Genomic DNA, 25,245 nt, shown 5'->3' with positions numbered 1-25,245 from the left:
GAGCAAAGTCATGCACTTGGTGTTTCTTGGGGTGTTAATCAGTGTCCTAGAAAGTCTGAGAACTTGCTGGAAACATTACTCGTAGCCAATTGTGTCAAATGAAATCTATGATACACAAAGTAGTGTCATGAAACCCAGAATAATTTATGAATTCATATCTTGGCAGGAGAATGTGTCCCTTGCTGATATTTTGTCACTGCGGGATAGCTGTCTTACTGAGCAAGATATTTGGGCAATTTGCCTGGAGTGTTGCCATTCTCTGAAGAGTATTGCCCATTCTGCAATCTTCCAGACACTCTGCATCACTCCTGACACTTTGGCTTTTAACACCAATGGCAATGTATGCTTCATGGAACAGCTCAGTGGTAAGTATTTGTGTTTCCAGGCCATTTGTTTTAGAACTATGGATACTCATAGTGAGAGACTGTAGTAAAGCATGATATTCTATTCTTAAGACTTGTGATTAAAATAAAGAGAAAACAAAAACTTGTTTAAGGAATGGGTGAGTAAAGGTCACTATGAAATTACATGCTCAATTTTGTAATTGATGAACGAAGGCTTTCATGAGTTTGCTTAGAAGATTCTTCCTAGTTAAAGACTTATCCAGGGGAATGTAATCCAGGGCAATGTAATTTATCTCCATTTTAAAAACTGTAGGTTATGTATTTGTGTATCTGTGCACAAGTCTCTACCTGTGTAAAGCATGTTCTTGGTCTCTTCCAGTTCTTCTGCTTTCATAGATATGTTCAATTTCTAGAGAAATCTGACATTCAGTGCATCTTGATGATTGTGGCCATAGATAATGGGGCAATTCTAGTGCATATTCACTGTTAGAAAGAAAAGAGTTCTCTTGAATAAAGGATTTTTTTTTTAAGTCATGATTTTTAGACTCAGCAAGTGTGGTGACTAGCTGAGAAATGAATTTTAATATGTTAAAAAACAGTATGTAGTAGCATGTAAGATCTTCAGGTATTGTAGCAGATGAATCGGGAATGCTTAACTTAAAAAATGACTTCTGATTTCAGCACAAAAAAGCATGTTATTGTTGTTCCTTTCTCACATGACCCACGTAGTCTTTGTCTTGGGCCTGTTGGGGATATTACAAAACAAAGCAACACCCACCCCCCCCTCATGTCTTATTCTGTAGTCCTTTTAAAATTATGTCAGCTTTTAACCAGAAGAACCACTCTAGTCCATATACACAGGTTTTTGTTATGCTTTCTTTAACCTAATTTATTTTTAAACCTATGTCAGAATAAGTGTTTATTCTTTTAGTCAAAATCTAGATCACAGTACTTGGAAAAAAATGGGGTAGGGTAGCTTTGCAGCAAATGAATATTTGTTGCCTTCTTTAGAATTAAAGATAGAATTTCAAATAAGCATGCAAAATCATAACATGTAATTAATAAAGATGAAAATATATCTTCATAATTGTTGTGGTATTTGTTTTGTGCTTAAATTCCTCAGATATGTGAGTCAACTTTTAGTTCCATGTTAATAGGGTAATGTGGAATCAATTTCCTTTATTTTAAGGAGCTTGTCACAACTTGAAATTAAAAAAAGGAATAAAAAAAGCTGACTTTGTATTTGTAAGGGTATATGAAAGACTTGTTGAAGAGAATAAATCTAGTGGATGAAAAATGCCCCTCAACTAAGATCTTTCTTTGCAGCTGGAAAGAAGAAAAAAATCAATTTCTTCTTAAATGTTTTAGTCTAATTGAATAGCTGGCAAACAGTTGATCCAGGAATTTGCTGTATTCAAGTGCTTAAAATGTGGGATAACAAATTCCCATGCAAAGCAAACACACAAAGATTTTGTTCCCTGAAGTCATGTTAGTCTCTGAGGAAGAGACTTTTCATTAGTCCTTTTTAAAGAAAGTTATGTTTTTCCTAGGAATGCAAAAAGTTGTGTATATATTCTGTTTCCCACACACACTCCACTGTGTCTTTGAGACTCTTTCTCTTCCCCTTTCCCTCAGATCTTATTACTATTTGGTTAAAATGTAGTTTGTTAGATAGGCACTTGGGGAGGAGAAAATGAACAGCCTGTCACCTCTGCTTTAGCAGCAAGTTCTGCTTCCTGCAGGTTCTGTGGTGCTAAAGTGACAAACATTCAATGGTATGTTCTGCCAAGAGCTCTGATATCTTCTTGTCTCTTCAGATCAGATGAATTTCCATTGTAAACAATATATTAAGAATACAGTGAGTTTTGCCAGTGATAAAAATTATATGCTTATACAGCCTTTAAAGTGTTCTATGGAATGAAAGGGAAAAGGTAGTGGGGAGATAAAAAGAAGGAGCAGTAGTCTGGGTGTGGGGGAGAGGGAAGGGTCAAAATGTCTGTCCATTAGTTCCCTTTCCCTTCTGTCCTCCCAAAATGTCGGGGAAAAAACTGGTGTGGGGGGAATGCAGGATTGGTTGCATACCCCTCTTTTTCAGTGGGAAAGTAGAATCAGGAACATCGTAAGGAACTGTAAATCAGTTAGTGGCATCTGGACAGTCAGCCGTGCCAGGTAGCTGCAATATATGAATATATTTTTAAAAAGTCCTCTCTAGTCCTCTCTACCATATAACTGAATTTAGTATATTCACAATAAAAGACCTTTGCACTTCACTTCTGAAATACAGAGAAGTTCTATTAGAGCTAAAGCTATGATGAATATGCTATGCCTGTGAGCATAGGGGTTTTTCTTCTCCCTGTTGAGAAGGGAAGCTTATAGTCTTTGTGTGTAAATGATCTCAGTCATCCATTGGCTTCACAGAATAGACTAGGTGAGTTTAATATGTATGTGAAGAGTAGGTTTTTAGTTGGACACTTTTTTTAATCCCCTGGTGTTTTTTACTGGGTTCATGTGACATCAGTACAGTGTGATACTACGTGCATGCTTGGATGCAGCAGCAACATCAGTCTCTCAAGATGTTCCTTTCTTCCTTGCACCACTTCACTCGGAAGTGGCTTTTGCAATAGCTCAGTTCTCTACTAAGCAGGACAAGCAGGGAAAGTGCTTCTTCAACTCTCTTATCGTAATTAAAACAAACTAAGGAAGAAAGGTCAAGGTTCTAAGCTGGCCTGTAGATAAAGAGGCAATTAGCTGTTCAGGTTTTTTTGCTGCTTGAGCCCTTATCACCCAGGTCTGCAGTGGAAAATGTGAATGGAAATGTCCCATTAATCAAATCAAATCTGCAAGCCACAGCTGAGCCACACCAGTGTAGGTGATAACTTGGTCCAAACATAAATGTCTGAAGGCAAGATGTGTTTAGGCATAATAAATGTATTTCTTTGGGGGTGTTTTGTCTATTTTGTTTCTTAGTAGGAAAAGTATGGTATGTACTTGCAGAAAGTTTGAAAATAGCACTTCATTTTACTTATAGTGCTAGAAACATGGATAACAAATTCTTTGTACATCAGATGTGAATGAACCAAAATACTGCTATATACATAATTTCTTTCATTTCAGATAAATCATTAAATTTGTATCATCAAATTGGTTTGTTTTTTAAACAAGCAAGACTACCAGTTTCTAATCTAACATCCTTTTGCTTTCAAAGATGATCCAGAGGGTGCCTTTGTTCCACCAGAATTTGATATCACCGGTAACACTTTTGAGGCAAGTTCATAAATTTATCTGTAAAATAGAGGAAGATTTAATAATTTTGGTACTTCTGGCAGTAGCTCAGCATTCTCAACATGTAATTTTAACACATTTAAAGATTGTGAATAGTAAATTGTGCTGTGTAGATATGTTTTGTGGAAATAAAAAGTAAACTTAAAATGCTGTATTAATTTTCTGTATAAACATTTGTTTACTAACTGTTAAAATGTGAGAATCTATTTTGGCTGAATGATGTGTTGCCCTAAACCACAGCTGGTCTATATTATGTTCACTGGTATCCTTCACTGGTTATATTTGCTTGTTTGGGGACTAGCCATGAACTTTTATGACTAAATATAAAATTTGTTTGCCATCCTCTTCAGTAAAATAATTCATGGAAGGGTAATCAGCAATTTTATCTTTGATTTAATGAAGAAACAAATGAGTATCTGTTGCTTTGCAATGCACAAATGCTCTACATTGTTAAATTAAATTAGATTTAAATTGTTTATACTAATTCATTAGCCTCCCAAGTCAACCATCTCATTGCATGCTGCAGGAGTGCTTGCTTGCTTAATACCCTTTTTTTAATACAGTATTTTTTCTGGCATGTATTCTTAGATAATTCAAATGCTTTAATTAGCAACATGTTCTATTCAAGGTATAAAAAGAAATACTCTGTTCCTTTGTAGTTCAATACAAATACCTTCTACTTCTCATAGTTATAGCCTTGATAGTCATGTTTATAGTTCTCTGTATTGTTTTGGGGCAGTGGAGAAAGGATAAGTGAACCTTGGAAGTGTGTAGTACTACAAGATGAGAATGATAAGGCAGGAAGGGTAGTATTATAGAAGATGAGGTAGTACAGTCTTTGAAGGTTAAGAGATGTGACATTTCTCCCTGTTGCTATGCTTTGTTAATATAGTCATACAGGCCAGCAGAGCTCTACTGATTTTGTTCTCTCTCTCCCTGCTGCCCCCAGTCTGCTTTCTGGGGAGTCTTTGTTTGGGGACAGGGGGCCAATGTAAGTGGGGGTTGGTTAGGAGGTGACCAGTATTGCATGTAAACCTGGCAACTGTAGTAGTCTTTATATTCAGATGTGGTTGAGGAAAACAAGTCCCAGAGTCACCCAAAGGTGACTATTTTTTGTTTCTTTCTTTTTGTTGTACTTCTGAAGCTGGACTTAAGATTTTACATAAGCATGTTCTCCATCCCTTGCCCCTTAACAGGCTTCTCCAAGACTTGACACAGAAACACTTACAAGATTTGTGGAATTATTTGCTCTTCTGGCAAACTTGCATTTCCCTCCAACCCTTTCTCCTATTCTAGGAGTTGCTGAACTCTTACGCATATAGCAAATAGATACACTGAAAGAGGTTTGAAGACCAAAGGGATGGGACAAGGTGACTTGGGAAGACTGTGGGAATACTGAGTGAACTGAAGTTTTCATTCTGTCTGATATACAAGGCCATTGTATCCCTCTTGGGTAAAACTTGTCTGTGTACAGGTTTATTATTTAACTCTTCTCTTTCAGCAGTACTTAAAAGCCTGTTAAGCCGCAATGAATTCAAATACCAAGCACGGCACTAACTACTGTACGGTCAGTAAAAGCTGTCTGAGTCAGGAGTGGCTCTGAGCATTGACCCTTTTACTTTTTTTGCAATGGTCGATGAAGATACATGAAAGTATACATTTGTGTGGAAGGAAGTCAACGTCTTTGCCTTGTCTATTGTGAAGTGGGATAAGGGCTGGGTGCACTGATTTCTGTCCATTGCTCCTATTTCTTTATCTAGAGAGTTGGAGAGCCTTGCAAATCAGGGAGAGCAGTGCTACAACAGTGTCCTGTTGCCTCAGCTGTTCATGTTCCAGGACAATGCACAAGACTGAAAAGCTAGGGATTTCCCCTTTGTGGAGGCAGAGGTGTATTGTTTCACTCTGGGATTTATGTGCATTTTGTCAGACAGCTATGGGATTCTGAGTATTTGTGGAACTTTCAAAGTTTTACCTCTTACCGCTCGTAGAGTTTGGTTGAGTTTTAAGTATTTTAGTACCGGATCAAATTTTGCCAGGGATTCCACGCTGACCTTGGCTTGCTTTTGCTTTAGCATTTTCCAAGATCTACAGTGGGTTAATCCTTATGTACTTGTTGCAAAGGCTTTATAATATTGTAATCTTTCTAAGCTAGCTGTTTCTTTCTTTGTTGCCAATACTTCAAGTTCTTCTCTTTTTCAAAGGTATTGATACCTTTGTCTATCCCCTCACCCCTAGTTGTAACCTCCTACTGTGCAATAGCACTGGTTTATAGACATCTCTCTGAGGAAACCCTGGGCCCTTGTGCTTTCACAGTATTGTAGGATTCTTTGTACTATACCAATAAGTTGCCCTTTTTACAGGGGCCTGAAATCTTTTGTGTAAGTGCTTGCTCCTTCTTTGGTAATGACCTTACTCAGTTGTTCTTTGTTGAAGGAGTGTTTTTGCAGCTGCTTAGTATGCTTTGTTGAGAGCAATGAAAAGTAGTGTTTGTATCGAAACAGTCCAATTTCAATATAAAGAAAAAAATTAGTATTGAAACTACTAATTATGTTCAGGATGATCTTTGATAGCTGTTACTCCAGTGTCAAAGCTCAGCTGATTTGAAATACTTATGTCAGCCAGAGGTTTTGCTCAATTTGAGCATGACCTATTTTGTGGCTTCTAAAATGGAAGCACACAATGAGGTTTGTATAGCTACTGGATGACTTCTTCCTCTTTAAACTCTTTTTTGAAAAAATGTCTCAAATAAAGCTACAGTTATTTCAACAAGAGATGTTTTGTTTCCTGCTTGGTGCATTACTGATCCAGACCTCTAATGGAATTGTGACTCCAGTCTAATTAGTTACTAAACTTAGCTGGCACTCACAAGCACACAAGGGTAACAGACACAGGAAACAAATTTAAATGCATTACTGTCCTAGTGTCTGAAACAATGCTATTAAAAATTTCAGTTTCTAGTTGCAGTTTCAAATAGCAAGAGACCTAAAGCTTTGTCCAAATGGCAATGCACAGGACTGAGAAGTAATTGATTTCATGTGGTTTGTTTTAGACTTTTGCCTCTTTTCCTCACCTGCTCTCCATTTGTGAAGTGGGAATAATAACACCAACTTCAGTTTCTGTTGAGAGTAGGAAGGTAAAAACTAGCCCTTCAGGGAGTTGTCAGCTTCAGTGTCAGGTGTAGAACAGACTTTTTAGAGAGAAAGATGTTAAGAAGGAAGTAACTGTGAAAGGGGCTTTTGGTGCCAACAGTGAAGTGTGGCTGAGCTTTCCAACTGGTAACTTCTTTAGCGCTGCCACAGTTCCAGCCTATGCGGTTGGAGGGAGGACTTCAGTTTCTGAGGGTCTCAAGAGATCTTGAAATGACTGTGTTGCTAAGTGGTTGGAGCAGCATTTAATAGCGTAGTGCTGTTCTGTCCTCTACTTCCTGGTGTAAGCATTGTCACAGTGCAAGGGCAAAAAAGGCAGCCAAGCAGATACTGTTGGTCTCTAGGACAGTGTTGGACTAAAATAGCGAACCTCCTGGGTATCTGTTCATGTTAATTTTTTTCCCTCTAACTTTGCTATCTCCTTACAGACTTCTATTACCATTGTCCCTTAGTAACTGCACTGTTAAGGGTTGGTGCTGCAAAGAAAGAGAGGGAAACAGGAGAGAAACTTTAGAGTCATGGTCCACACTGTAACTCCAAAGAAAAGGTGAATTTCTATGCAGTACATTTATTATAATTTTCACTTTTATTCTTAATGCAAATGCAGGTATGTGATGTGGCTGTGCTCAGTAAAAGCTTTCTGACTGAAGCTGTTACTTGCCTGCATTGATGGAAGGATCTCACTTTCTGCTGCTCTAAGCTGGAAGGTGTGTCTGTATTTGCTGCAGCAAATACTGACCACTTTTTTGTTCTCATTAATCTTGAGCTAGCAGTGAGTTAGAAACATCTTGAGTATAAAGGCTAGTCTCTAATTTTGTAATGTTTCACTAGTATGCTACTGTAGAGAGCCATACAGAATGTGAACTTTTTCTGTCCCAGAAAAACATTAAGATGCAAAAATACAGGTTTGAGGCTTCTTTTAAAATTTGCCTACTTACTTAACTATATACTGGGCTTATCAAACAATTCTTCTTCAGTTTAAACTAATATTGAGCCCTGATTACCTCCTTTAAATAGGAAGAGCTTTAATCTTTTCTTAATGAAAATGGTTCCTATTTCATTTTCTTGCCCTGGGCAATACAGTGCTAGACTTGTGAAATTTGACCAATGGGAGGCACAACAGGAATAGTTAAATATTGGTGAGTTCATTAATAGCCTTACTTCTATCACTACAATACAAGTTTGCCTCAGGTTAAAAACATTGGCTGTCTCAAACCAGTTTCAAATAGCTATTTGTCTGCATCACAAAACTGCCATTGAGTCTGACACAGAAGTTCATTGATGTAGAACCCCACATTTCTAAGATATGAGCTTTCAGTGAGATGAAGGACTGATGTCTGCCATGTGTGAACTTGCATTTATAATCTTTTAATAATGTGGCTATTCAATTTTGCTTATTCCAGTGATCCTCTGTAACAGAAATCAGTGAATTTTCAGTCTTGTCTGCCTTTTTTAATATATATCTAAAGCAGACTGGATAATGCTTCTGTTTAATGACTTCTCCCATTATTTAGAGGTGATAAAATAGAGTAGTTCAGAAACCTCAGTATGCAGCAGGATTAAAACCTTTCAGAAATAAAAGAACTAAAAAAGTGATAGAGTTGAATACTTGAAGGGAAGGGGGAAATATGGGATAGAGAATGGGAAGAAAGTGAAGTTCACACTTCTGTTTTCTCATCTAGAACATGTTCTTACTTTTTGCTATCACAGCAGGAGTTGGGGTATGCTGATCTCTCACCTGGGAGCGAATCAGAATCAGAAAAGGGTGAACACTGCCTGTGTCTTTGCTAGAATGTGACAGCTGTCAACTTGCATTTCTCAGTAGGTTATCGCTGATTTATATTATTAAAAAATAAGTCCAAGTGTTTCAACAACCTTAGAAATAAACTATTCTACACAAAGTGGTATAACTAGTGCAAATAGAAAAGACAAGCTAAAATGTATTACATTTTTTTTGAAAACTAAATAGTTAATAATAGGCTTATTCCTATGTAATGTGGCAAGGGAGTTGGATTGATATATACACCATATACATAAAAATATCTTATATGCATATAAATGCATGGGTTGAAATCCCAAATGAAACCTACTGTTCTAGAGAACAGATAAAGAAAGAAAGGTTTGGGGTATATATATGTTGGTCCTACTGAAGAAAACTGTGCTGACAGTTTGTTACTGCAGTATTTCTCAATAGTTGATCATTACTGAGCTAGTGCTTAGGTCTCAGCTGTTGGTCCTTCTCTAAATATGAAAGCCTTCATCTTTCTCCCAAATCAAAACAGTAGAAGGTATAAAGGAAGCCTTGCCTTTGCCACTTCCCTGTTTTTTTAAAGCAGTAGCTTTGAATGCTGTCAGATTATCTCTACTGTTCTATTCTTTCTTTAGCTCTTGGTGCAGGAAGAAAAAAAAAAACTTTTTTTTACATGTTCTCCTAGAGGGGTTTTTGGTTTTGTTTTTATCTGATGGGGGAAATAAGTCTTTTGAAACACCTAGTGCCTTTTTTCTTGAGTTCTGTTTCCCTTAATTCCATGTAGCCTCCTCTTGAGACTAATTCTGTCTAACAGCAGCAAGGCTTGTCATCAGCAAATGGTGACTTATCTCTTCCTGTAGTTTAAACCATTCTATCTTCTGAGTGTTATTTAAAGCTGTCTTTTCCTTCAGTGACAAAAATAAATTACTTTTATTTGGTTACCTATGCCTCTACTGTGCTATAGAAGAGGAAATGGAATCCTCCTGCTCTTGCTTTTACATCATTGGCCCAATTGAGGTTGCATTCAGGAACTTAGTACTGAGCAAGTATCACCCTTTATTTGCTTTATACAGAGAGCTAACCAAAAGAAGAATATGGCCAATGGGTGGTTTGATTTTTGTGGGTTTTCTTTACAGCAGTCCTTTTTCTTTTTTTAATGTATAGAATATCTTAAAGTTTATAATTTGATTACCTCAAAACCTACAGCTTGTTGCTTAGTTCTGAAGTTGGGCTTGCAAAGTTGTCATATTGGTCTTTTCTAGCTGGCTTTTTGAGCATATTGCCAGTATTTTTACAGGTTTCCCTCTAAATCTGAAACACACAACTTCTCACAGACTGACTTCTATTTTTATCACGAATAGTCTGTCTCTTAGACAGAAAAATGTCCTCAAAAGATAAATGACTGACTGTACAGGTAACCTGCTCAACAAAAATACGTAGTATTTTAGGTTTCTACCTTACTCTGCTATTAGGCTCTTTTAAGAAGTTATTATTAAAGCTAAGCTATATATTTTCCTTAAGATTGAGGGAGATTATTCTCTGATGTACAAAAGCGTTTTTCAAATCAGCTTGTTTGAGGTTTTTGATTTTGTGAGGGAAAGACTGGGAGTGAAAAGAGGACTTGGTGGTCTGTCTTAAAACAGTTGGTTCTTGCGGTAGTTGAAGTGTACTCTTTTAGATGCCTGAGGAGCTGTGTTGGATAAATTTGCAGATAGTTCCCATCATAAGCAAAAATCTGTGCAAAAGAGGGCAGATTGTTTTCTCTTGTTATGCTTGTGCAGTGTCAAAAAACTCCAGGCTTCTTAATGTTAACGATGCACAAACGTTTTGGATCAGTTGTTTATCTCCAGCCTCTTTCACATAAACTCTTCTGATCAGTAATGATACTTTCTCAGCTATGGATAAAGTTGTCTTCCTTGGTCCTGGTAGAATTATCTGTCACTTTCTGGTACTACCCATTCAAACTCATTTCTTTGGACCCGTCATCATACTGATCTTATTGGCAGAATTTAATTTTGTATAGCACTCTGCTTATTTCCGTTATTTACTCTTTAGAATGTTCGAAAATGCTTTTGAAATGTAAGCCTGAATCCTTAAAGGCAGCATGAAGGCCTTCAGCAAAATTATTCCGTGTCGTTACTTGATATCAAACGATTTCTCTTTCATTAATTTTATGTCTGTTTTACATGGATATTCCGGTCACTAAAAGATCCATGATCATTGCTAGACTGAATCTGGAGACTTTATACTCCTGGAACAATGACAACAATTCATTTTTAACATTTGCATGAACTGAAAATAGAACCATTTCACCAGTGTGTGAATAAATACCATCTTCTTGAAAGGTTCAGGAAGTGAGTGACTTAGAAATAGATGGCAGAATGGACAACTCCTGAATCTCAAGACAAAATTTTGATACTAGTTCAGTTTTCACTGTGAATTAGATGGTTGTAGAGTTATCTTAAGTTACTTGAGATTTAGTCCAACAGAACCTTCTGGATTATGACAAAATGATTGTCACTTGCATATCATTCTCCTTAGTTACAGCTTTTCAGAAAAGATTCAAAGAACAATCGAGAACGTGATTTTGAAGCTAAGGATCTTGTCTCTGGGGGAATGCATTGCAAAGTGACTTAGGCTTTTTTAGATGACTACTTGGAGCAGGTTTAGTATAAACCTGTTAGTGGATATGTACTCCAGGATTCTTGAACCTTTGAGCCCTCTCACCAAGTTTAAAAAAAAAAAAATCCAACCACTAAAACACCCCACCCCCCAAAAAACACCAAAAAAAACCCCCAACCAAACCTCTCTCCCATTCTCTCAACTGTAATGGCAACAGGTGTTGCCTTTTTACTCGGGAATGCTGATCTAATCAGTTTTTGAAGAAGCACATGAATGAAATATGTATGTTATACTTTCCCTGTAAAGCTTTTTTTGTTTGTGGGCTATACACTTTGAGTCCTTTCACATTATACATGAGTTCTCTGCCTCAATAGAAAAGGAGCAAGGTTTAGTTCTGCAGAAATCATTCCCCTATGAAACAATCAGGCAAAAAACCCCAAAACAGCCCCCAACCCTGCCCCCTCCCCCAAAAAACCCCAAAATCCCACAACCAAAAAACCAAACCAAATCCTTCCTGGTTACCCTCCTCTGTTTACTTCCTAATATATATAATGAGAGCTACCTACTCATTTGCTGTTTCAATCACCTACAGCTGTTCTGTGAAAATTGATGTTTTCAGTGTGATCTTAACAAGATATTACACAGTGGGATAAGTTCAGAAGTGGTTGGCCAGCTTTTTACATTTGCAGTTTGTTGAAGATTCTTATATATGTTCCTTGCAGAAAAAAAATATAGGAAAAAAACTACATAGATTATTATTTCAAAGATGAGTGAACTGATTACAGCAACAAATACTTTGCATATCAGAGTCCTGATGTCATTGATTCATGACATGGTAAAGTAACTGGGATGCTATTTGAGTTTATTGGCCCATAGTGTTCTTAAATGGAAGTTTTGGGCTTCAATTTTATAGCTCCAAAACGTGGAATAAGCATCCTCCGATACAGGATTGTGTGAATGCATTACCCAGATCACAGAGTGACAGACTTTAACAGTAGGCACCTCTTCTTAGGTTTAAGATAATTTTTTTTAAACGAATAACTTCAGTAACTACAAATAATATCATATTTGTCATACAATGAAGAAAGTATTTCTACAGTTGAGAGAAGACAGAGCTAGTCTGCTGAGCATGCATATAACTGTTTCCCAGGTTTCCTTGTTTCTATGCCTACAGGGGATAAATTGTGTTAATTTAATTAGGTGATAAATGAATTACCCATGACAGGTAACTTAAAAGTAAGGAGGTTAATGGCTGATAAATCAGAAGTAGACTTGTGGCACATGAAACTCACTTTCAAAGGGAATTTAAAAAATCGCATTGTTCAAGAAGCTTTAAAGACAAATCTGTGTAACTTCTGCGATCTAACCTCTGAGGTCTTCAACAGTTTTATTGCAATGTTCTTCCTTACCCGTCATAATTATACTTCTAAAGTCCTGCAGGAGAGGAGTCAATTGGTGTGCTATTCATCTGTGTTGCGGTGCTGATCTTTGTGATTAAGGGAGACAAAATGGGATGGAAGTGTAAGAAACTTGTTCTTCACCCTGCAAACACATGAGTAAATTCATACCAATAGCATGGTTTAAATTTGGTCAAGCTTATGTCTATGTTCATCTTTGTGTGACTTCTTAATGTGAAATGAGTGTTTACAAAGGTGGCTGCCAGTGGCTCAAGATATATCTCAGTCTTCACTACAATAGTTAAGGTAACAGCTTCTTGACACTACATTGAGGTCAAGTTGAAAAGTTTGTATTTTCTGACTTTTATTTTACTTTGTTTTTTTCCTCTCTGGGTGTCACTCTGGTTTGACAATACTGCTTTTCAAATTAATTACTGCTCTAGATGCTGGCAATTTTGTCTGTGGAAAGCAGTCACCTGTGTTTTACATAGCCATATGGAAAGCCAAAACGTATGACTGTTAAAATAAAGTGTTTACAGGTAGCATGGAGACTGCTGTAAACCTACGATATGATTATTTTTGTAAGTGAGTATGTATCTCCTATCAAAGATGATCTCAAAAAGAAAGTTTGTATACAGCTGCCTAAGGAGGTGATTAGAAGTAAGTAAAAAAAGTATGCAAAAAGCTTGAAGTCTGAAAAACTAGCAAATTTTTTTCCAAATCATAGAATGGTTAGGGTTGGAAGGGACCTTAAAGATCATCTAGTTCCAATCCCCTTGTCATGGGCAGGGACACCTTCCACTAGATCATGTTGCTCAAAGCCCCATCCAACTTGGCCTTGAACACTTCCAGGGAGAAGGCATCAACAACTTCCATCCACTAATACCCCAAGTCCTCTCCCACAGGGCTGCTCTCAATCCACTCTTTGCCCAGCCTGTATTTGTGATTGGGATTGCCTTGACCCATGTGCAGGACCTTGCACTTCGCCTTGTTGAACTTCATGAGGTTTGCACAGCCCACCTCTCAAGCCTGTCCAGGTCCCTCTGGATGGCACATCCCTTCCCTCCAGCGTGTCGACCGCACCACACAGCTTGGTGTCGTTGGCAAACTTGCTGAGGGTGCACTCAATCCAGCTGTCCATGACGCCAACAAAGATGTTGAACAGCACTGGCCCCAATGCCAACCCCTGAGGAATGCCACTCATCACTGCTCTCCACTTGGACATCAAACTGTTCACTGCAACTCTTTGAGTGCAACCATCCACTCAATTCCTTATCCACCAAGTGGTCCATCTGTCAAATCCATGTCTGTCCAATTTAGAGACAAGGATGTCATGTGGGACAGTGTCAAATGCTTTGCATAAGTCCAGGTACATCAGTTGCTTTTCCCTTATCCACCAATTCTGTAATGCCATCGAAGGCCACCATTTGCCCTTAGTGAAGCCATGTTGGCTGTCACCAATCATCTCCTTATTTTTAATGTGCCCTAGCATAGTTACCAGGAGGATCTTACTGGGCACAGAGGTGAGATTGACTGGCCTGTCAGTCTCTGGATCCTCCTTTTTTCCCATTTCAAAAATGGGGGTTGTGTTTCCCCTTTTGCAGTCAGTGGGAACTTTACTAGACTGCCACGACTTCCCAAATATGATGGATAGTGGCTTAGCCACTTCATCCACCAGTTCCCTCAGGACCTGCAGATGCATCTGATCAGGTCCCATGGACTTGTGCACCTTCAGGTTCCTTAGATGGTCTCAAACCTGATCTTCTCCTACAGCAGGCAGTTCTTCAATCTCCCAGTCCCTGCCTTTGCCTTCTGTGATTTGGGTGGTGTGGCTGGAGCACTTGCTGGTGAAGACTGAGGCAAAAAAGTCATTGAGTACCTCAGCCTTCTCCATATCCTGGGTAACCTGGTCTCCCGTTTCCTTCTGGAGAGGGCCCACATTTTGCCTAGTTTTTCTTTTATCATCAACATACTTATAGAAGCTTTTTTTGTTGCCCTCAACATCCCTGGCCAGATTTAATTCTATCAGGGCTTTGTCTTTCCTAACCTGATCCCTGGCTGCTCAGAAAATTTCTCTGTATTCCTCTCAGGCTACCTGTCCTTGCTTCCACCCTTTGTAGGATTCCTTTTCATGTTTGAGCTTGTCCAGGAGCTCCTTGTTCATCCATGCAGGCATCCTGGCATTCTTACCTGACTTCCTCTTTGGTAGGATGCATCACTCCTAAGCTTGGACAAGGTGATCCTTGAATATTAACCAGCTTTCTTGGGCCCCTCTTCCCTCCAGGACTTTATCCCGTGCTACTCTGCCAAGCAGATCCCTGAAGAGGCCAAAGTCTGCTCTCCTGAAGTCCAGGGCAGTGAGCTTGCTGGGTGCCCTCCTTGCTGCACCAAGGATCTTGAACTCTGCCATTTCATGGTCACTGCAGCCAAGGTTGCTCTTGAGCTTCACACTCCCCACCAGCCCCTTCTTGTTAGTGAGAACAAGGTCCAGCATAGCACCTCTCCTCGTTGTCTCCTCTATCACCCTGAGAAGGAAGTTACCAGCGTACTCCAGGAACCTCCTGGATTGCTTGTGCCCTGTTGTATTGTCCCTCCAACAGATATAGGGATGGTTGAAGTTGCCCGTGAGGACCAGGGCTTGTGAATGTGAGGTTGCTCCTATCTGTCTATAAAGGGTCTCATCCACTTGGTCTTCCTGCTCAGGTGGCCTGTAGCAGACCCCCACTGTAACGTGACCTGTCCTTGCCCTCCCTTTAATACTGGCTCATAAACTCTCAGTTGGCTCCTCATCCATCCCCAGACAGAGCTCCATGCACTCCAGCTGGTCATCTATGAAAACACAGAAATGCTGCCCAAAGTTTGCAATGATTGCAGATGAATGAGATAGATACAAAAAAATCTTTTTTAAAGAAAGCCATAGCAGAAGAACTGTTTAATGTTTTTCATCTTGTAGGACCTTCAGGAGGTTCTTGCATTGGAACTCTTCTTTATGGGGAATTATCAAAAACTTGGCTCAAATAAGAGTGTCAGAATAGACTAGTGACCAAGTTGACAAAACAGCAGTAAAATAAATTTCCAGGACCAGATGGTGAAACAGCATTCATAAAAGGAGCAATTACTTAGAGTAATATTCTTTAGCCTGGAAGAGAATGCCCTGAGGGAGAAATTATGCTAGAAATCTGTGATGTATGCCACGGAGGCAGCCATTGAGTGAGTATTTGCCAGCCCTCATAAATGAAGAAGTAGGTGGTAACAATGAGATGAACACAGGTGGACTCAAACAAGAGGAAGTAGTACTTTGTTATGCAGTAAGTTACAGAAATTCTTGCTGCAAAACATAGATGCAAAAGTTTGTGTGTGGATAAAGCTTAGACAAATTCATGGAGATAAAACAGTTGTCATGAATCAATATAGACAAGAAGCCCGCAACTACAAACCAGTGAGGTTAGAGTGACATACTAGGTTGAGTTCCTCAGTTCAAACTGAATGATATAGAGGTCACAATGTAGGGAGTAGGCAACATTCAGTTGCAGGATATGTGACATGCTCTTTCCAAGTGCATTTAGATTTTGCTTGGTTCATTTCTCTTTATGTTATTGTAGCATTGCTTTTTAGATGATTATATTATGAAGCCTTGCTTGTGTTTTGCAATGTAAACTAATCACCTGACATTTGTGTAAGAATATGTTAAAACTTGAAAGCTTTCACTCAGTTGTTTGGTAAATTAAAAGGCAATTTGAGAGTTGAAATACTTGCAAACTTCAGCTGAGTGGATTATTTGAGAAAATTGACCTGTAGATATATTTTTGTGCCCCTTTTTTTTCGAAGTCTTTTGGGGAAGAATTTTTTCAGACAAAGCTAAGCAGCAACTGTAGTTAGAAGGGACGAACTGCAAGTATAGCTTTGGTTTAAAATGTTGTTTTTCCAGCTTTTAGTACCAATTTAAGCTAGAGTATATGTTTTGCTATTAGTCTACAGTGATTTAGTACTTCTAGTATATTCTGCCTACTAATTATCTACACATCCAAAGTGCCAAATGAATAAAAAGCTAATATTTAATGCAGCACCTTCCAGTAATTACAGTTATGTGGAAAAGTGTTTGGTCCCTTTATAATGAAGGAAAATATTTAAAATAATGGGCCTATTTCCCTTTCATTTTGTTGCTGAAGAGCATGACTGTCTCTTTTGCATAAAAATAGTACATTTTAGTGAGTACATTGAAAAAAGACTTAAGTAAATATTAAATGGTTTTGCCCAATAGTAATTTTCTCAAGTGTTAGCTTGAATTTGTTTATAAAACTGAGTTTTATAACAACACTGAAGCTTTCATTTATGGAACCTTTAAATGCTTTGAATTGTGAAAGGGTGGAAACATCTATATGTGTGCAGCAATCTCAGTTAAAAAACTGCAAGGTAAAATAAGGGTCAGATATGAATGTCAAAACCAAGAATTGTTACACTATTCCCACAGCTTATCATTTAGTCAGAAATATTTTACAGGAAGTATTAGTTCTACTGTGGTTTGTCTTTTTCAGTTCTGCTGAAGACCTACATTTCTGAACTCAGTAAAATCTCCATACAAAATGTAAATGGTCATTATTTGTAATTGCAATATGTTAAACGCTTATGCAGTCAGTATTCAAAAGCTCTTTTGTCAGCTTTTTTCTGTAGTATTTGTCTGCAAGTATGAGTTCCTATAGAAGTTTAGTTCTTTAGTCCTGTCAAGCAGTATTACAACAGAGCTTCTGTCACACTCTGTGTGCAGCCTTGGAGCTTTTACTTCCTCTCCTGATCTTTTGATTTGCAGATTTTAAATCCAGAGCGAATCATTTCTATTCTCTGATTTCACTTCCTATAGTGTTAAATGGTCATAAATTGACATGCAGCAAGCCCAGTATCTTTTGATTGGAACTGACAGAAGCCTTTTTGAATGTATTTCACTCATGATACAAAATTCTAACATGATGGCAGAAGCTGTCCTCTCCCTTGGTAAGTGCTTCCAGTACTTAGCCTGAACACTTTAAAAATATGTAATATATTCACCTTTTGAATTCTTACCTGTTTTTCTTTTTTTCACTTTTGAATCTGGTTATGCCTTTGTCTCTTGGAAAGCACCTTAGTATTAGAAGTTATCTTGATTTGAAGCTACTTGTATGATTATGACCTTCAAATTTTTCTCTGAAATACATGAGCTCCCTTAGCCTATTGCCGAAAGGAAGACTTTCAGGACCTCAAATCATACATGTGGCTTTTCTCAAACATCTTTTCTTCGTGTTGCCATTTTGATTTTTAAAGGTCACGTTATTTCCATGATAGCCTTCTCAGTGATGCATATGATCATCATTTCACCTACGATTCTTATTATATTTGCTAACTTTTGGCTAAGAGTAGATGTACTCTCTAAGACTAAATCTGGAGATCCAGTTTCCCAGTGTGACTTCCTCCCTTCCCCCCCTCCATCCTTTTTAAAGCTGATACTGTTAGTGCTGTCTTGCCAGTACGGTCTGTGTAATTTTTCTAACAAGTTACATTTAGTCTTTAACTTAAGTCTCTTTAGGAATTGAGAAGAGGTTGTTTTGTTGTGGGTTTTTGCTTTTGGATCTTTCTTGAAATGCACGCTGTTTATCATCTATTAATATTATTATGCTGTAATGCAACAGTTCCTATTCATAAAGTATTCTTAGATTTAAAACAGGTGAGGTTTTTTTTCAGAAACTAAGGAAAAATCTTCACTGGGGGAAAAAAAAAAAATCTCTTAATTCTTTAAGAAAATTCCTAATTGCCAATACAGTATGAATTTTTGCTTGTCTTCCAGTAGAAGGAAAGTTGTTTGCTGCCCTTTCCTGTTTGTTTGTTACTTTCCTTCTAACACAGAAAAAAACATTAGCTTAATTGTGAGATTGTTTTCACTGAGAGCAGTTCCTTCTAGTGAGCATTACATATTTTATACTTATGAATTCACATTTACCGTCTTGCTCTCCGTTCCTAGAAAGTTGGTTTTTTTTTCCTAAGCCTAAACACTGTCATAAGTAGAAGCAGATTTGATCCATAAACTTGGGGAACGCCCCACCTAGTGGATGATCACAAACTCGTTTTCTCATTGCTCCAGTTCAGACTAGAGACTTAAGGTTATGTTGGATTGCTTTACATATTTTACATACATTATCATATATCATTTACATATTTTACAGTATCATATACCATATACCATACCTTTACATATCATATTACTGCCACCTCAGGAAATTGATTAAATAGCTGGATTTTCTTTCCCCTTTTTCTTGTGGGGCTGGCAGTGGTGGGAGCTGGGAGAGGGGAAAGGTAAAAAGGGGATTTACATTGGAGAAAGTTTCAAGTTGGAAAAGATGTTGAAGTTCCCAATAAATGTTTTAACATAGAAATTAATTACAAGCTATGGTGATTGGAATGGCCATCTTCAAAACTAGCTTTCCTGGATGTCAGAGGAAAGGAAGTATCTCAACAGAACAATTTTCTGTGTAGGGGGAAAAACAAAATCTTTCTTTATTTAATATGAAACTGGCCTTTCCCTTGTACAAGAAAAGATGCGGTGAACTTTAAAACAGGATAGCAAAATGGAGGGAGCGGAAGCCTATCCACTTGCATCTCAGACACTTGTGCTTTTAAAGGCAGACCAGGAGATATGAGCTATAGCCCACTGTGAACAGAAATTATTAGTTGGAAAAGGTGGAACAAGGTAGTATGTTGCTCTGCCCTTCCTGTTCCAATGTCCTATAATGTCCACATTCATCCTTATGGGGATAAAGAAAATTTGTCAAAAGGCAAAATTTTGTTCCCTCAAAGTTAAGTTACTCATCTTTCTGTCCTGCTTTTGGAGTTGGTATTTGAGTTGTATATAATGAGATTATATTCAAATATGCTTTATTATTCTTCTGTATTATAAGAAATACTTTATTTCTTATAAATTTCTTACTGAGAAAAGACTAGACAAACTCTTGCCTATTCTTATGCCCTATGTATTTGAAATAGATACTACATTCTGTAAATGAAATCAGATGCTGAGGAATCACACACATCTTTTAGAGAGGCTTAAATGTACAGGTAATGTCCAAATGATAGAATAGCCTCAAAAGTGATGCCTGTAGACACATGTAAAAGACCACATTTGAACTGTACAAAAAGAAGAGGAAGCAGGAACAAGAATCTTTTCCATTCATATTCTAGTTCACTGAGTTTCCTTTAAGTATTCTGTTTGCTAAATGCCCACCAGGAAAGAAGAAATGTGTCAAGTAAGTTGACAAGTTGAGGTAAACTGTTTTCAATTCTTACTTCATGGCTACAGCCTGTCTCTTGATGTGTGTTGTTAGGGACATGCCAAGTGTTACAACATTATCTGTTTCTGGAGGCTGAGTCTTAGTTGCTTTTTCTCTTTCTTTTATTTCTTTTTTTTTTAAGAATGAATAAGTAGATTAATTTTTTTTTTTCCTGTTGCTGCCTTTGTTAACCTTAGCATTTCTAGAAATAGAACACTATACTGAATAAATAGAAGTGCAAGATTTGCTGATAGAATACAAATGTAATATGTTGCTTACTTTTGCTACATGATGTAAAAGCACTTAAGCAATATATATTATATTTAAAGTATCATCAGTGAAGCTTGGTGTCAGTTATATAGTGGATGTTAGCATCTAAAAGCAAATTCTCCTAATAAAACAATTCTTCTACCCATTCCTGATGTTCAAAATGGTATAGGGAGGCTGAAATTGGTTATTTTGTTCAGAAGTACCTTCTGAATTCAAAGGTGTTCCCGCACTGTATGGCATTACTTCATCTGATATTCTGACATTGCTTGGTCCTCCTAGTATACATCCATAACTTGTACATTATGATTTTTTTTCCCTTCAGTTCTTAGAGCAGTGATTAATTTGTTTCTTTAATAGTCATTTTGTGAATCAGGGGTGATGTTGCAGGTCACATCAAATACATAGTATAACTTACTGATATCGAATATATTAAACACAGTACAATATTACATTTATACAAAAATTTCTTTAAATGGCGCTGTTATATTTTTTAAGAGTTTGTCTTTCTTTCCTTGTTCTTTTTTAACTTTAGTTTTTTGTTATGATGTCCATTGAGAAATGCAAAATGATATAGCTCACTGAAACAGTGTTTAATATAAAAGGAATAAGTTCTGTACACTTCCTCTTCACTGATCAAAAGCTTATGAAACAGTCTGCAGGAAAAAATTAAAACGATCTTCATAAATTCTTGGATGTTGGGGAAGGAATTTTAGTTAAATTTCTTCTACAGGTTTTAAGACACTAAAGTATAAATCTAGAATTTTTTTTTCTTTTTCAGACAGTACTGTCCTTCAGTCTTGGGCAGGCTTAGAAAGGTGTTAATTTATACCTAGTTGGTTTTATAGCAAGTTAACTTGTGCAGACTGTAAGACCATCATCCTCTAAACATTCATTAATAGGAGTTGTACTTCCTTCGTGAGGAGCTCTGTTAGTCCAGGGTGGAGATAATTTTCTGCAGCTGAAATAAGTATGGGTGGGGGTAGTTCTAGCTTCAGGAAGTATGAAGAAATAACTGTTTTCCCATCATCTTTTTAGTGGGTTATTTGCTCAGGCTGGATTCACAATTTTGTACCCTTTTGCCAATATAGTCTGGTTTATTTTACCAAAAAAAAAAAAATCATGCCAGTCTGTCAGCAGCATAGTTCAGTAGGGCTACTGTCACTAAGTGGGTTATAGTAGCTTAATGGGGGGGGAGGGGAGGAAGTAACCCTTACTCTTGGAATAGATGGAACAGCATTCATTCTTCTGCTAAATCAAAATAAAAATCATAACAGTTCCTGTTGAGTTCCTCTGAGATTCTTGAAAGAAAAACAAAAGTCTTCAGTTACCTCTTCTGCTTAATGGTGAAGTTGTGTAACAGTGAAGAGACAGAATTTACTGCTTTGCAAAAAATTTTTTGATCTCTTCTTTTTAAACCAGATGACTTTTGTCTTAGTCTTGATGTGTACCAAGGGTAAACCAAGGCTTTAGATCCAGTAGTCAGTGCTAGTTGATGCTTTCTTGGTTTGGAGGGGAGGGGCATGGAGGAGGGGGGAAGAAGTGGAACTGTCCAAGCTGCACACTCACACACACACCACTTCCTTATGAGGTAGTGTTACACTACCCTTCATGGAGCTGCCCTGCCACACTAGAAAGTGTGTGTGTATATATATATGCCTACAGGTGGAACAAGTCACCTTCATACAATTTAGAGACAATAATACATCTTAATGAGAAAATGGGGTGGGTGGAGAGAGGAAATTACTTTTGTCCTTAGAGTCAGTCTTCTTTCTAGAGTGGAAAAATAGTAAAGCTTATAGCAAATGCATTAGTACAACCATTAGTACAACCAGATTTAATATACAAATCTGGTCATTCTTTTATTTACGTATGTATCTGTAAACCTCAGAGGGCAGCGTTCAGTACACATGAATTCCTGGCTGTGCTGTATTGCCATTGAAATGTTTGCACAAACTTGCACTTATCTACTACAGCAGATCTGAAAAGGTTTTGGTGTTTTGTTTTTTTTTTTTTCTTTTAAGAATCAGGAAACTTCTAAAATTAAGAGATAGCTGTGTTGTATGGCATATCTAATGTATTAACACTAGATTTAAGAAGGTTGTTGGCTCACCTCCGTTTTTATTGGAGCTCAGCACAATGTTGTGTGCTTTAAGAGACGCAGAGGTGGCAAATGTGGAATATTTCTTAAAATTCTTTCATAGGTGTCTTCAGAGACAAGTGATATTATGCTGTATTGTTTCTGTATGCTTGATAGCACTCACAAAGTTTTCTGTCAAAGTGGTTTTTTCCCTGCTAAGAGGAATGCCAGTTCAATCTCCCAGCATGTTTCTAACTTAAATATTACTTGCACACACACAGGGGCCTGAGTTCTATATTTAACTGTAGCTGATGAACAATTGTAATACTGATTATTGGTGAGGAAGAAAAAAGATTCTAGCTGGACCCCACAGGGTTACTTCTTTTTGTTTGCAACAAGCCTATCCCCCAAAGGAGGACTGAAGCCCCTTGTGTTCCTCCTGTTTAAATTAAAGTACCTTTCTAGTAACCTGTTACGTTATAAGTTAAAAATGAAAACAATGTAAGCAGTGTCCCTTGTGATCTCAGAGCTTTTTTTAACAGGAGAGAGAGAGTTGGTAGCATATTTAATATCTTTTTTTAAACTTCATGCAGGCACACATCTATTCTTTGGGTGCAACGTTGAAAGCAGCAATAGAATATATACTAGAACCTGAAACAGAATCAGAATTTGGGCAAGATCTGTATGCTCTGCTGGAACAAACGCAAGAAGAGAATCCTGAAAATAGGCCAGATATTGAGGTAAAACAGCCCTACGTAATTTTCTGTTTTTAAAAAGTGACAAAAATATTTCTGTATATATTCATTAGTAGAGGATCTTTATATGTAATGTGCTCAGATTTTGCAAGAAAGCTGAGGTTTTCCCAGACTCAGCAGAAATTCTTTTTTCTTCCTATTCTAATGGAGATACAACCTGAAAAGCAGATATAGATATTTAATGGTGATTCAATTTTTAAGAAAGTTGGGTGAATACGCTTGTGGATCTAAATTTTTTCCTTAACTGTTTCTTCCCATTTAATACTTAGTTTACAGAGAGAGTTATTAGAAGTAAGAGCACAGGCATTATGCTGTGAAATTTGTATAGTGCCTTCAATGATGTTTGGATTGCATTTAAGAAGGGGATGGAGGGAGCCACGCCCCAGGAAACTTCTGTTCCTTGGCATGTTCAAAGTGGTGTTGTATAAAGCATTACTAGCAACTAGTTTTTCTGTAAATATGTAAATGTTTAGTAGTATTTCATTAGATATCTTAATTGTTTTTGTATTTTATTCCATTTAGCCTCTTACTTTACCTGTAGTTTTTGGAAAGAATTTGAAGATATATACGCTTTTTCAAGATGATGTTTTTAAATAATTTACATTCTAAATGTTGGTTAGCTATTACAGTGTTATTTGACATTAATGTGTGAAAGTTTAGCTTGAATGCACTGTTTTTGCAGACTGTAGCCAGAGAATAACAGTTGTCCAAATGTGACTTTTCTTGGATTCAGTTTTTCTACTTCAGAATAGTGCTGTCTACTTGTCTGTTTTGGTTTGGTGTTTTTTTTCCTGAGCTGATAGTGTATATTCTAGTTGGTAATAGCACCTATAATCAATACTTTTCAGAAAGAGTGCTGCAACAGAAGAATGAATAGGTTAATTTTTATAAAGCAAATAATATTGGCTCCCTGGTTGAGGACATAGAGCCTGCTTGATCAACTCCTGTATTTCTATTTGTTTACTTTCGATCATAGTCAGGAAAGGGATGGTATAGCATTCCCTATCATCTCCAATTGGTCTCTAGTCCCTGAAAGCTATTGCTGACTACTTATATCAGCCCAAAAATAGAGTGGATCAAGGCTGATCTAGTGTAATATATGAAGGTCACTTTGTGACTATCTGTTCTCTTTTTCTGTTCCTTTTCCACTGGGCCCTTTCTTGGGTGGAAAGGAGGTGGGGGGAGCTATACAGAGGGAATACCCATAGACTTTCCTAGGCATTTCACTGGACTCCAGCACAGCTGGATTCCTGTCTTACTTTTTCCTGTCCTTCCTCAATCTGCTACATGAACCAACAGAGACAATTTCTTCCACTCACAACAGCAGAAGAGCAGTTGAGCAAGTTAATGGGGAAGTAAGAGCAGCTCCTCAGAGCTGTATGAGGTCTCATCAATGTTTATCTAGGAACAGTTCCTGAGGAAACAGTGGGATGCATTTGGAAAGGCAGCGCTCTTCTACTTCCTGCCCAAAGTGACAGGTTTTTAAATGTGTGAATGTCTGTAATTAATTGTGTGTGAGACCAGTGCTAATGCCATCAAATGATGCTCAGGCTACAGATTAGAGATACGTAATATTGTTTCTTCTTGCTATCTAATAATGATTGCTTTATCTAATTGGGAATAATGTTTTCTAGATATTTCTATTTTGTAGTTTTAAAAATATACAGGATTTACTTTTAATATAATTTCATTAATAAAAACATTCGTTATCCTGCCTGTGTCACTCAATTCAAGTGGATCACTGGCTGTTTAAAAAACAATCCACACTCTGGCTCTTTACATTTTAAGTATGTTATTCAGAAAGGGTAACATTTAAGATAATTAATTTTTGTCAGTTGGTCTTAGAGTTCTAACTGTAAGCTAGAACTTGAACTGTATTGAGTAATTACATGATAGTCCATGGTAAAAATAAGAAATTAATTCAACCACATAATAGAAACACATGGTATAATGAACAGTGCAAGAAAGACCTCCAATGTTTCATCATATAAATTGCAGATGTACTGTGAGAGTTAACGTGATTCACTTTAGTCAAAATTCACAAATCTATTCATTATTAAATAAGTATTTAAAACTAATTTTCTCTAGAGCATTTTGTCATTATGTGAAGAAAAACTGAAGATTGCTTCATCAAGTAGTATTTGTCGAAGCTTGTCTGCTGTTGGAAGAAGGGTTCTTTCAATTGAATCATTTGGTGCTTCTCAAGGTAACCTTAAAATGTATTTAGTCTAGAACTTTATATTGCCTGACATATCTAATGTGTTTGTGTACTTTCCTGTTATAGGTTCCTTTCTAGATATCAGAAAGTTA

The 25,245-nt window shown here is 37.3% G+C and overlaps 1 protein-coding gene across 1 annotated transcript in view; it reads left to right on the top strand.

The window, feature by feature from the left end:
* The window catches only part of KNDC1 (kinase non-catalytic C-lobe domain containing 1), a 70,468-nt gene that overhangs the window by 4,732 nt on the left and 40,491 nt on the right, over positions 1–25,245 (top strand). The window contains exons 2-5 of the mRNA XM_074875012.1: positions 167–365; positions 3,550–3,608; positions 22,774–22,920; positions 25,024–25,141. Coding sequence (XP_074731113.1) covers positions 167–365; positions 3,550–3,608; positions 22,774–22,920; positions 25,024–25,141 — 523 coding nt within the window. The remainder of the gene's footprint in view (positions 1–166; positions 366–3,549; positions 3,609–22,773; positions 22,921–25,023; positions 25,142–25,245) is intronic.

This window comes from Strix uralensis, chromosome 7 (genome assembly GCF_047716275.1).
Source record: "Strix uralensis isolate ZFMK-TIS-50842 chromosome 7, bStrUra1, whole genome shotgun sequence".
In the NCBI taxonomy this organism is placed as follows: domain Eukaryota; kingdom Metazoa; phylum Chordata; class Aves; order Strigiformes; family Strigidae; genus Strix; species Strix uralensis.
The sequence above is the reverse complement of the archived record's forward strand: the minus strand, read 5'-3'. Positions and strand labels throughout refer to the sequence as shown.